We start from the raw sequence: 13,701 nt of genomic DNA, 5'->3' as shown, positions 1-13,701 counted from the left end.
TCTAGAGGTAACTATGTTACCTATACTCTGAATAACCCTTGTACACAGGTTAAAGCATAACCTGTAGTCACTTTCCACGTTGCTGCCTATGTAACTCTTACACAGAGGTTAAAGTATAACCTATACCCACCCACTGCGTTGCTAGGTTTGTAACCTTTATCTTAAAGTTATTCAGTGAAGCCATCTACACAGGAAGGCGGGGTGAGGCGTCCCTGAGAACATTGCACGAACTCCTAATAAAAGAAGCACACCACAGAGAAATGTGTCCTAACAGTATTGGGTAATCATAACTATGCGCTCGCGGATGCCGATTTGCCTGTACCTGAAGCAGAGTAAGCTCGACACGCGCATCTTTTTGGAAAAATAATAAAAAATCACAATACTAAAAAAAATTGTGGAGCTCAGTTGCAAAAAAAAAAAAAAAACGAGTAAGAATGGAACCACTGAAAACAAATTAAACGCATGTCACGAGTTTCCAAAAACCTCACGGAACTAAATATCGTTCACTGCATGCCGCTATGTAAAGTACTTCATTAACTAAAAGGTTCTGACACGTTCTCAAGGACACCTTGCCCAATAAAACGCAGGAAATGCTAAACGAAAATATGAAGCTTTTCTTTGCAAACACAGCGTTACTTTATTATCAACGGTTCATACTACATAGTATTCTACGCAAAATACTCGAAAAATATACTGTAAAATTCTTTATCATCTTCATATGACACATGGAAAGACCATTCAAAGAATGAATTGTAACATATTAAATAGGAGTAATATTAAAAGTTCAAGATGCAATACACTTTGCACTGAAAGTCAAAATCGAGTTCACAAGTCTCTTCTTCAGTGGAGCAAAATATCTCCGAAGGATCATGCAGAGAAAAGGCATATATGAAATATGAGTATTACTAAACTGCAGAACACCTTGCACTGAATGTACATATAACGGAACTGAGTTGACAAGTCACTTTTTGACTTTAGCAAAATAGATAATTCGTAGTCATCTTCACATGACGTGTAGAAAAATTATCTAAATGAAAGTTTAATGAGATAAAGAACCCCAACGCATTTTGCACTTAAGGCACGTTACAAAAAATCAGGGGTTCCTCATAATGCAACTTCCGAACCTGATCTGATTTTACCAAAGTGGTGTCAATCTGCACACCCATTTCCTGAAACAATTCCTCTATGCTGCTTACAACGCAATCGACAACCACCTTGGAGCACATGTGGTGGCCCTCTGGGTTATGGCATAAATAGCCTTTTTTTTTTTCAGATTATTCTTCGAACTTTGATCTGTTCTTTCCATGTGCTCAAGTAGCTCACCTATACATTGTGTTGGCTGGCTCATCCTGTCATGTTATGTCATCCTGTACTCGTGTGCTTAACTAAATACAAAAATTCAAATGATGTACATGTATCTTTAGATGGTTTCAAACGTTGTTCCACAAGTATCACAAGAAGGGAGAAAGCCACACCCAACACACTGAACAACGTGGTCACAAAAGCACTGGAAATACCTAGTCGACAATCTACAATGTTGGCAAATATAGGTTCGTACATGGCTGGCTGGCTGGGTTTGCGACGAATCCCGAGCTTGCGGAGAGTTGTGGGAAGGACCTGGTTTGCTGCTATCTCTCTGAGCCTCTGCAGAGTTATAGACTGGGATTGGGCTGCTGCTGTATTTCTGCTGGACTGTTCGTATGTACTTCTGTGGCACAAGATACCTAAATATAAACCGCAACGTCAAAAAGGGGGCGCGCTGATTGTTTCATTTTTACACTAACCCCCACAGTTTACGAGTGCAGGAACCATTACCCACACTATTCACTTACCCTCTGCCACAATACTGCCAGGTAACTCATGGCTGTGTCCATCAAATTTGGAACCAGTGGAGCTGCGCTATGGGTTACCTGCGAAGAACAATCTTTTTTACTACAATATTCTGCACAAATTGCAAGGCCATAATATATCGGGTGCTTTTAGTCCTACCACATTCTGTGCTATTGCGCCGAATGCAATTGTAACGTTAAAAATGCTTTGCTCACGACGTCTCAAGTTCAAAACAACCTGCGAAGAGCCAAATGATAACGGTTACACAAGTCTGACGTGGAACCGCGCAGCTTGCTTATCCTCCTTTTCGGGATTCTATCATGTAGTCACAGGCAACCAAGTGATGATAACCGACATTTCAGTGCAATGACAGAAGAAAAAAAAAAGACCATAAGCGACCGTTAAAATAACTGGTTAGGAATCGACTTAAACAATAGTGAAGGAAAAGAACGAATGTCTAATTCAGGACGAGGAAGAAGCAGTCGCAATTATGATGCGTCTTTGGGATCACTAAAAGCGAATGCATCAAGAAGTTTCACGCAACGCAATCACTTGCTCAACGCATGCATAAAGCGCGTTCCTCGTGTTACTAACCTGTTTCACTCAGTGCTGCATGCTTGGCTCGTGCATGGTGACAATAACAGCATGCTTCTTCCATTGCATGTCCATTTTCATCCATTTCTCCAATAAATGCATCACGATCACAGCCGGCGTCCGTGCAACGTCCCTGTGTGAAACTTCGAATGTCTGTGTGCGTCCGTCACATCATATATCCACCTGCGAGCTTCGCCCATGCAACATTGCACTAACATGAGAGTGAACTACGCAGGAATGTAATAGCAAATGCAGAAGGTTACTTACTATGTGACTTTGAATTCCGTTGTTTCCAATGCAACGGATGTCGAAGCGGCGAGGTACCACACAGCAAGCGAAACGCTCCTCCCGCTTTTTCCTGATACACGCTGTTGCCAACTGCCACTTGACGTGCAACCTCCACCTGCCGACTTTCGCGAAACTGCGGACCACTTCGCTTTTATAAGTAACGCTGGTAACTTCTCCAAAAGCGTAACGCCGTCCTTAGGGGTAACGCCACTGTTTCTCTCGCAATGTAACCTGTAAGAGGGCAGCGCACGTCCGCATGTAACCTTTGAATGGGCTGTAACCTTTACATCGAGCACAAATAACTTGTATTTCACAAGTTAGGTGCGTATCAGAGTAACGTTAGAGGGAACTAGATTAAGAGTGCCTTCACCTGATGTTGTCATCACGGACTTCGAAAAAGGCGCCATGAACGCCGTGAAGAAGTGCAGACACGAGGCTGCTTTCTTTCACCTGTGCCAGAGTACATGGGCAAACATTCAGCAGCTGGGACTAAGTACAAGGTACAAAGAAGAAGAGGAGTTTCGCCACTTTATTGGCATGCTAGATGGCCTCGCATTCCTTCCCCTTCGTGACATAGAAGCGGGGATGTTGTTTCTGAAAGCTGTCGCTCCAGGAGAAGCGGAAGCTGTGGTCGCCTACTTCGACGAAACATACGTGAATGGAACATACCGTCACGTTGGAAGACTCGACGATAACCCACGGATTCGTCGCACACCAGCAAGGTTCCCCCCTGAAGTATGGAATGTCCACGACGTCACCCTGGACGGGGGAGATCGAACAAACAACCATTGCGAAGCATGGAACAGAAGATTCGGCAGCTTGATCGGCCACTCCCACCCCACTGTATGGCGTGCAATAGATGCACTCCGCCTGGAGCATTCAACGGTAGAAGGGAAGTTAGCACAGTCACTCGCGGGAGTTCCGCTCGTGAAGAGGCAGAAGGCTTCCACCTTACAGCTGCAGGAGAGGCTCCGTCGCCTCTGTCAAGGTTATGCAGACGAAAGGAGGACACTCGAGAGCTTTCTACGGGGCATCGGGCACGCAGTTCGCTTGCGAACGTGAATCACATGTAATCTTGTTGAAGCAGTTAGTTGGTTGGTTAGTTAGTTAATAAAATGAAACTATGGTGATGTCAAAGCAGTAAACAGGCGAATTCGAAGTTTTTGGCCCTGAGTTTGAATATAGGATATCACACATCGCTTCAAACTAATAACATATACTAAATAATTAAGATTAATAAATAATAACGAATATAAATAATAATAAATAGATATAAGTAATTAATAACTTAACGAATATACATATAAGCGTATAATCAATCATTTCCAATGGTACCTAGTAGGTGAGGCAGGGAAACAAACAGGACGACGACATACAGCATCAACAACGCCCGAAGGTAGCATTTCATTGAACTCATTTCGTATGGTACACGCAGAGCTTTACTGTTGAGCGCCCAAAATGTTTTGTTGTAATTAACTAACTCGAACAAAACTAATCAAATTCTCTCCCGCTATTTAAGGGCCCAGTCCTCATTAGAACCTCTTTCTACTGCCATGCGGCAAACACAAAAAAGTCGAACACGGGGTCATTTTTTCCACCCCCGCCGGCCTGGACCATTTTTTCCGGGGCCATTTTTCCGGGACCATTTCTTCCGGAACCCTATATCCTCACACATTCTCTTTATTCGCAGACGATTGCGTCATCTACCGCCCTATTTACTCCCCAGTAGACCGCCTAATACTACAAATGACCGAAATATAATCAACGAGTGGTGTTTAACCTGGCACATGTCGCTAAACCCTGCTAAGTGTAAATATGTTAACTTTTCTGGCAAAGACCAAGCATCATCGTCGTCGCACACAGTCAGCCGATCACCCATAGAACGCGTCGACACTTATAAGTACCTAGGAATACACTTTCCATCAGACCTATCATGGAACGCTCATGTCACGCACGTACTATCCGATACATATCACTGTCTGGGCTACCTTCGCTGACATATCACACATAGTTCTCCGCAAAGCACATGGCATACCTCACCTACATCCGGCCAAAGCTTGAATATGCGAGCGCTATATGGGATCCTCAGCAAACGAATCTTTCAAACAGCATCGAAGCTCTACAGAACAAAGCTGCACGCTTCATTTTTAACGATTATTTCCCCTATAGTAGTATTTCCCCCACTATAAAGTGCGCCTAATGCGTGGTTCACACTACAACTTCTCTCCGTTGCGGTTACGGTGCGGATCCAGTGCGGAGGCGGCTGTCGTACGACACGTTGTTCAGGCATATGCGTTCTTGACAAGTCAAACGCTTTTGGTTGACCAATCACTTCTCCACTCCACCATGTCTCCATTCCACAGGCAGCCATGAACAGGCAACGTGATGTGGTCGGCGAAACTTTGAGGGTAATTGAAGCGTATCTGTGTCATACGGAGCGCGTAAACTGGCCACTTATTGTTCAAATGGCAGCAGCAGCGCTTCTGCTGAAAAGAAGGAATAAACGACGACAACAGTGGGTTCGCCAAATACTACAGGAACGTGCCCTGCACGGGGAGTTCAACCAACTAGTTCAAGAAGCGCGCCTGCATGACGACAAGACTCATTTTGGATATCTCCGAATAACGAAAGAACGGTAAGCACACAGCTTTAAATGTGGTGGGGATGTTACAGGCCTACCGGACATGCTGTAATGCACCTGGGGCGCATTTTGAGTTAGCACCACTTTGGAATTCCCTTTCACTCAGGTGCATTGATTTTACAGATTTGACCATCTCCTTGCACTTATCGAGGCCCGAATCCAACGCTCTGACACAACTTTCCGTAGGGCGATCCCTGCTGCTGAGAGGCTGTCCCTCACTTTGAGGTAAGCGCTTAATTAGATGATTCACACAAGGCGGCGCTGAATGTGTACCTGGTACTTGGCTCACGGGTCATCCTAGTATATTTGTTCCCTCAACTACCGAATTGGAAAATCCACCACGAGTGGAATCATCTGAGATACCTGTGAAGCCCTTTGGCATGCTCTGGAGCCCTTCTACCTTCAGGCATGTAGTCTGCATAAAGGAACGAGGTATCAATATTAGTCCTTTAGATCAACAAGTGTTTTTCTTACAGGCTCCAACTACGCGGACTTGGGACAGGATTGCAAGAGATTTTGATGAACTGTGGAATTTCCCACACTGTGTAGGCGCTATCGGTGGGAAACATGCTTTAATTCAGAACATGTCGAAGACCGGCTCCGAACATTTCAATTACAATAAATTCTACAGCGTGATCCTCCTCGCAGTGTGCGATGCCCAGTACAAGTTTACAAATGTGCACATTGATGAATCTGGTCGCCTCAGTGATGGGGGAGTATTTCGAAACACCGAGCTTGGCCAGCAGCTGCTCTCCGGTCACTATAATCTTCCTGCCCCAAAATGCCTGCCTGATTGTTCAGTCATGCTATCGCCCCTAGAAAGATGGATGGTCTCCCGATCGGTGCCGACGGGCGGGACGCTTGCGCAATGACGTCGCGCGAGGGCGCTAGTCGCAGTCGGCGTGCTACCCCAGTAGCCGGCCGCTTCCCGCTACGAGCTTTGCAATCGCGCAGTTTCTTGCTTGTTTGTTTAATCATTGTAACTACAACATCGTGAAACATATGGACGTCATGCCTGTCATTTTATTCCACTTTGAAGCATGTGCTCGTAATCTACTTGATCCTTAAATGCTTTGAAAATAGCCTCCCAGTGCTGCTGCTCTCCGCGCTCAGCGATTAGGGCCTGGATCGTCGCTGATCCTCTGAAGTGTTTCATTGTAATGGCAATTGTAATTAACGAACCACACGACACAACGCACGCTAGTAGTGAATTCCTTTTATTTATTTAGCCATGGACATAAGAATGTTGCACAAAAGAAAAACAGACCAATGGTCACATTACACGCATATTCCGCTCGTAGCATTTGCATTATCACAATTACTATTGCACAGACCTTAAACGAAAACGCAAATGCCATAAAATTACAACTCGCTCTTGGCAATATGACTAGATGGATATAATGACTTGGACAGCATGACTAGACATGCTTCAAGACTTAGGTACATACAAGATCCTTCAGAGATAACAGCACAGTTTTTCGCAAAGTAGAGTTCATTGGATGTGGTAAAGGTCTTTGTTGTCGGCTTCAACCCAGAACCGGAGCACAACTTGAGGTTTGCGGTCTCTAACAATAGTTCTTCATCTGTGGTAGTCCTTATATCTTGGACCTTCCACTTCTTCCCATAGAGGTACACTGTCGCGCTTGCAGCAATAGTGTCCGAGGCAGCGATATCAAAGATGACACGTCTGCTGACATGTAGTGTGTCTAATGCTCCATCATCGCTCGTATGACACTGCACGAAAGTTAGCAGGTCGCTGACGTCGGGAAGAACAATCTTCGTCCACGGCAGTGGTGCTTGAAGCTCACGTAGAAGCTCACTATGCTTGGAGCTCATGTCGTCAAGAGGACTATTTTCAGTTAGCACATCAATTTCTGCAGCCGTCGGAGCCTCTGTGCGTCGTTTTTTTTATGGTGGTGGTAGCGTCTGCTCGCTGAAGTTGCGGTCCTTTCTTTTTCGCGGCAGAGGCTTTGTTAGGTACTTTGGAGCATCAGGAAACAACGTGGGAACAGCATCACTACTTTCCTGAGGCACGTTGTGTGGAATCTCAACTGTACCCTGAATTACAGTTTTGAAGCTCCTCTCGATGTAGCAGGTCTCAAAATGTCTTTCACTGACGACACTTGCTTCGTCGAGTGCTTTGTCACCACGTGCCCACTGCAGTAATTTATCGGGGTCTGTTGGCACCCGGAAGAGCGAGAATTTCAACTTACACGAGCGGTACCCACTTGTACAACCGAGAACAAAACATGTGCTGTCCCGCGTCCGTCGACTCCTGGATGCTATGCCGTTTACGTCATAACAAACTTCGCAGAAACTTCGCCACAAACTTCACAATCACATACTGTTTCCTCAAGGCTTCACAGACGTAATTCCTGACGACAAGGACACGACACAGCCTTTCACAAAATGCAAAATTACATCAAATCAACGCAACGGGACCCACGCACCACAGCGACAAAACGGCACGCCGATTATGCGCAGCGCCCTCTACGCTGTCATCCAAGGGGCTGCCACTCTCCTCCCATGGAGAGATGCGCGCGGTGGGCAGACTATCCATCTTTCTAGGGACTATAGTCATGCTGCCTCATGTACTGGTGGGGGTGCAGCCTTTCCTCTTCTACTGAATTTGATGAGACCTTACCCTGGGAGGCAGCTGCCCATCTAGAAGGCTGTGTTTAACTACAGATTGTCACGTGCAAGAAGAATAATCGAAAACAGCTTTGGTATACTTGCCAGCAGGTGGCGTATCTACAGGCGACCTATCTGTGCCAGCCTACCAACCCTGAAAGCAATTATTATGGCAACGATCTGTCTTCACAACTTCCTTCGAGTGTGCGACAGCAATGAAAGAACAGGACACTGCTTGTATTGCCCTGTCGGGTTTGTAGATATGCAGGATGCATCAGGAAATGTAACAGAAGGAATGTGGAGGAGGCAAGTGACTGATAATGATGCACTTCAAGATGTTCCGCGTCTAAGCACCAACACGTATGCTGAAAGTGCACGACAGACTAGGGACACATTTGCAGATTATTTCTGTTCAGTGGGGGAGGTACCGTGGCAGTACGCTAAGGTCTACAGAGGCAGAGCGCCCGAGTAGTGAATGACATTTGGAAGTGTACATAGTGTGCTGTGCTTTTAGTGCTTGGAACGCGTGCTGTATTTTCTGTATAGTCTACAAGAACAGGAGACGGTTAGTGACCTTTTCAGACTGGTTTCACCAACACTGGTCATCTTTGAACCAAGATCAAGGGTTGCTTAAACTGAAGTGAACACACTCCACCAAAACCAAAAATGTGGTACAGTATCACCCATGACAGTGAAGCTCCCCCGTCATCTTCATATAATGCATGTGATTTTTTATGAACATTAGTTGGTTATGTGATGAATGTTTCAGTGACAATAACTCCCTTTAGTGAAGCAGAGTTCGTTAAATTCAAGTTAAGGGACTGTTGGCCTCGGTTCAAATGTTGGTAGTGGTGAAACCGGGCCTATGCCTGGAAGCTATTCCTCATATGTAGCAAAAAATTCGGGAAAGACAGAAAACCTTGTTGAATGCAGAACGGAAACAGAACCCGGAAAAAGAACCAGTGCTATATTTCTGCTACAACAAAATTTGTAGTAACATGTTTGTTTTGTACGTAGTAACTGTTTTGCAGTAACGGTCCACATGCCATCAGGTATACGCCATCCTGTTGTAGACATGTGTATATATTTGTGGAACAACATATTGTTAAGCAAGTTCTAACTAAGGCATGCATCGCAATGTACCAGTGAAAGCAAGAATCTGTACATAATAGAAACGTTCTTTTATTCGAACACCTTTGACTTTGTTTTTATGACAGCTGCACAGCTAGTGGGCAACCAAGAAAACCAGACCGTACTTGCTGCCCCTGCATGTTCATCACTACTTTTCATGGTTACTCACTACTTGGTCAGAGCCTGAAGCATCACATACACTGTACACGAACATCTGTGTCCATGAACAAGACACAGTGTGTGAACAACTGTGTGTGAACAAGAATAGGAGTTGTGTCCCAATGTAAAATCTCAAATTAACTGTTTACGTTTATGAAGACAACGAGACCCTACTACAGGGACGAGAACTGTAAGTCAAACATCAATTGCTTTATTTCGATTTTTGCAAGTTGCCTTGCTTCAACATTTAGGCTTTTTAGTGTTGTTTTCAAGCTCAGTAAAAACATAAGGTCGCAGTCAGACACGTCGATGTGTGACTGTTGGCATTCATTGGTGGAGATTTTAGTACTTGCTGCAGCAAATACCTCAACAAGGACATCATCGTCGCTTTTCCTGTTTCTCTTGGGTTTTGCAAAAAGTGGCACCTGGTTCAGTTCTCTCCGCCGCTTCCAATGACCGGAAAGCTGGTGAGGGAACAAGACCAGCCCGTGTCATGTCCTGAAAATGGAAGAGAAACGCAGCAATATTTCCATGTTAACTTCACACAACAAAGACCTTATCTTCAAAGCTATTATATGTGATCACCATTTAGCCTCTCTAAAGGAATTACTAGGTACACTAATCTGGCAAAACAAGAGACTCGTAAAACAAGAAGCATTTGGCCCTGCGTGACTCATCTATTCACGACAACCCTCATCCTTGATATTGATCACCAAGCATAGTTGTGTTCAATGTACAAACTTTCACATGCTTTCTTCGCCCTGAGATAACGTACCATAGGGGAAGCACTGTCTTCTGATGTGTCAGAGGTGGGGGTTAGACTGCCTGAGCTTTCACCTGGCAACAGTTCCTCAACACACCTTCAACTCTGCTGGTCCACTATCGCAAGCAGGATCTCTACCGTCAAGAAAAGCGAAGAGTTCCTACCATAAAGAACCACTTCATAATGATCTGATTCGTTCACATCAAGCACTGGACACAAGCAAATGACAGGGTAAAGCTACTTAAATTGGCTATCTAACCCTGCGGGGACGTTGATGTTCCAACGGCTGGTTCATTAGGGCTCGATCCTGCAGCTCCTTGAATTTTGGTGGCGGCCGTACTTTTACTCGCACGGCTGAAAATATACAAATGTCAACATCCTTCGTTGCCTGGTCAATGAGCAGGGAAAAGGCTAACAACTTCCTACACACCAGGCAACAAACCAACAAACATGTACGTCTTTCGTTGGGAACACTCACCGAGGCTTTATTTTATCAATCGAAAAACCCAGGTATTTTAGAAGGGGCCAACTTGACTCGCACGGCGTTGCCGATCCGCTCGGCAAGGAATTCCTTAGTTCACGGGACAGGCGGTCACGTATGTTCCTCCACATCCGTTGACAGTCATCGACTGAAAACACAAAGCGAACACTGAGTGTAAAAAAACGCTAGATATATGCGCTGCGAAATCACTGCGAGCTACGAGTTTCAGTTACTATGACATGCAAGCATTTTAACTTACTTGGCATGCTCAGCGCTCCTGCAATTGAGATCCAGGAATCTTCCCGCATTAATGAATCTGTGCACTCGGCACGGCGTGGGTCGTAGAGCCACAGGTATTTCTCGACCTCTGCAATTAGAGCTTCTTGTTTTGCCAACGTGCTTTCACCGGAGGCAGCCATGTTCGAAAAGCACGGCGACAGCACAGCAGTGACGCGCTTGCGCGGAGTGCCTTCGCTCATTGGTCAGCTGCATCTCCGCAGGTAGCCCGTACCGCATGGAGTTCGGTCGAGCTCAACTCTTGCGGTGCGTGCGCTTTTCGGAGTGTCGTGCTTCGTTGTCATGGCAACCGTGTTGCGCCGCATCCGTAACACATGAAAATGCAACAGCGTGAACCAAGCATAAGACGCGCGTACCACGGCGTCGTAAGCACGATTCACAAAGCTATCGTAGTGGAAAAGGTACCACCTTTGCCGAGGAAGAAAGAGTTGCTCATTTCCTGTCACGTGTAATTCTGAGAGAAACAGCCAGCGGTTGCGAGACTACGTTTTCTGTTCACTATGGTTATGATGACGAAAATCTGCAATCGTACCAATACGAGTCGTCCCGTTAGAAGAAGAAGACACGAAAAGTTAGAAGACACGTCCTCTCGGACTTGGTCGGTCGTGGTCTCAGTCCACTGGACGAGGAGAAGGAAGAAGAACCCAAGCTTGATAATGGATGTAAGGACTGGTGTGTTGAACGGCGGTTGCAAACGGGTCGCGCCGCCGGGTCTGCCGACAGCTGGCTACGAAGGGTTCGGCTCGCTGTCGCGACGCGCGCCCTCGTGGTCACGTGGCCCCATGTGCAAAGAGCACCGCGGAGAACCCTGAAGTACCTGCGATCGGCGAAATTGAGGCAGTACGCCGCAAATTCGAGGGAAAGAAGATGTGCGCGTGCTGGTGCATCACGCTGCGCACATATCATAAACTTGATAAACTGCTGACAACGAAGCGAGCTTAAAACAAACTGCAGCCACTGCGGTGCTGTTGAAGATCTATAGAGCACATTCTTCTCCATTGCCCCGCTACCAACCTTCCCGAACCGTACTCTCCTGATCCCTTAAAGGGACAGTCGCATCGACCACAGATCGATTCCGAAACCACGGTGAAATGAGATTCCCCGTCCTTCACTGACAATGACTCCGAAAGTCCCATTCCGATCGACGGAATACTTTTTGCATAATTCGTGTGTAAGCGGCGCTACAGCAGACGACGGATGCGGTCGTCAAGCGGAACTCCCTGCTGAGAATCTTTAGCAACGTCACAAGAAATCTGACCAATAAGAACGCGGCGAGCCAGAGGAGTCCCCGCGGCGTGCAGCTTGCATGAGCAAGGTCAGGGAGACGAAGGCGAAGGCGGCGAAGGCACATACGGAGATGGCGGACTCGGAACGCGGAAGTGCGAATCATGCTGTTCAAATGCCTTTAGCAATAGCTCCCGTGACGAATATACATGTTTGATGACGGCCCATATTCGGCGGATCCGCTTCTTCTGCAAGTCGCTGGTGATGTGCGTGCCGCAGCTGCGTTAGCGCAACAGAACGAGCCTCAGGACCACTGCTTTAGGTACGTTCATGATCGGAGTGCTCAATACTTAATCCCGTGACATTCACACTACGACGCAGGAAACAATCCAAGTGTTTGTGCGGGGTCTGTGCTCCCCAGGAACCGGATGAGTGCCTATATGCTGCAGTGCTGGTGAAGTGGCAGAGTTGTGCAATGACGGCACGCACCACACGCACGCATCACAATTTGTTCCCAGCTCTCTGTCATCGGCCAGAACTTCTGTTGGTGTATCCACTGCAGTTTTGCAGCGACGATCACAGTCTTCGCCTACTGTGCCCACGATAGATAGGCACGTCGAGCAATCCTTATTTTCGTAGTTGTCGTTGTTGTTTGCACACACGACAAATGCCCTATGAAAGTTACGAAGGCTCTAACCAACTGTGCAACTCAAGGGCCGGGTTAGAATTAGAATGATTGTTAGGAAATTACTGTGCTAAGTGTTTAGGAAAGTGTCCTTTCTTTCTACAGCTACGTCAGGTTCACTACTTATTGTGTGTTTACAAGCTGAGTTTGGAGATTCCTTGGACAGAGAAACAGACGACAGATACCTGAGTGTGTCATCGGCATGATTCGCGAACGTTTTTCCATCCTGGTCCTATCAGGACTATCATCTTTTGTGTGCCTCATTTCCTGTTCACACCTACACCATAATAGACCTGCGTAGTTTCCAATTGAGAAGTGTGAAACAGAATCTGTGTTACCACAGTAATCCCGAGAAGTGCAGGGGAATAGGCAGGAGCAATAAGTGACAGTTATACTTTTAATGGTAGTGTAAAGCTTCTTATCGTTGACAGTATTATAGCATGTGAAGGATATAACACGTCAAATAATTTCAGGTAACGTTTCATAACTCACTAACGGTACACTTATACCTCATTATCATAGCAAGTGATACATCTGTCTGGGAATGTCCACAATTTGTCATTCCCATGGAAGATTATTCTGCCTTGATACAGCAAAACAAATTTTGATACCTGCCATTGATCCAATTTTTTTAGCACCACTGTTTTGAAAACAGCTTTCAAGACTGTAACTTCAGAGATCCTTGGCAGAGCATTACCTCTTGTCTATGTATTATAATAATTATTATAATGACAGGCAATAAGTTACGCAAATGTGAATAAATCTTTGTGTTGACTGAGCGTTGTCCATTCAAGAGCCATCGCACATGTCCACATCCAACTCTTCACGCACAAATATTTATTATTTGCTATGCACAGACAGTTATCAGCGTGCACCACACTGGCAATGTCCCTTGGGATCTGAAGCGGGGACTCACAAAAAAAAATAAAATAAACAGTTTCGTAAGTACTTCAATTGCAATGAAAACGGGACGGTTG

At 45.8% G+C, this 13,701-nt stretch overlaps 1 protein-coding gene and 1 long non-coding RNA gene across 3 annotated transcripts; one reads left to right on the top strand and one right to left on the bottom strand.

The window, feature by feature from the left end:
* Window positions 1-612: 612 nt before the first annotated feature.
* Window positions 613-3,066, bottom strand: LOC135383020 (uncharacterized). 2 transcript variants are annotated; one of them, XR_010419616.1, is made up of 4 exons: window positions 2,692-3,066; window positions 2,425-2,614; window positions 1,833-1,910; window positions 613-1,724 (listed from the first exon to the last, which is right to left on the bottom strand). It is a non-coding gene; the product is annotated as an uncharacterized LOC135383020 (long non-coding RNA). The 2 variants fall into 2 exon arrangements; XR_010419617.1 differs by having other exon boundaries at window positions 2,425-2,557.
* A 51-nt stretch (window positions 3,067-3,117) lies between these two features.
* Window positions 3,118-3,774, top strand: LOC135384264 (uncharacterized). Its single transcript, XM_064613475.1, has one exon. The coding sequence runs from the start codon at window positions 3,118-3,120 to the stop codon at window positions 3,772-3,774; it is 657 nt and encodes a 218-aa protein (XP_064469545.1).
* The last annotated feature ends 9,927 nt before the right edge of the window (window positions 3,775-13,701 follow it).

Source organism: Ornithodoros turicata, chromosome 2, assembly GCF_037126465.1.
Source record: "Ornithodoros turicata isolate Travis chromosome 2, ASM3712646v1, whole genome shotgun sequence".
In the NCBI taxonomy this organism is placed as follows: Eukaryota; Metazoa; Arthropoda; class Arachnida; order Ixodida; family Argasidae; genus Ornithodoros; species Ornithodoros turicata.
Note: the sequence above shows the minus strand (reverse complement) of the source record. Positions and strands in the feature narration are given on the sequence as shown.

Excerpts from the sequence above, each read along its gene's own strand:
- LOC135384264 (XM_064613475.1), top strand. The coding sequence starts at position 3,118 with ATGAACGCCGTGAAGAAGTGCAGACACGAGGCTGCTTTCTTTCACCTG.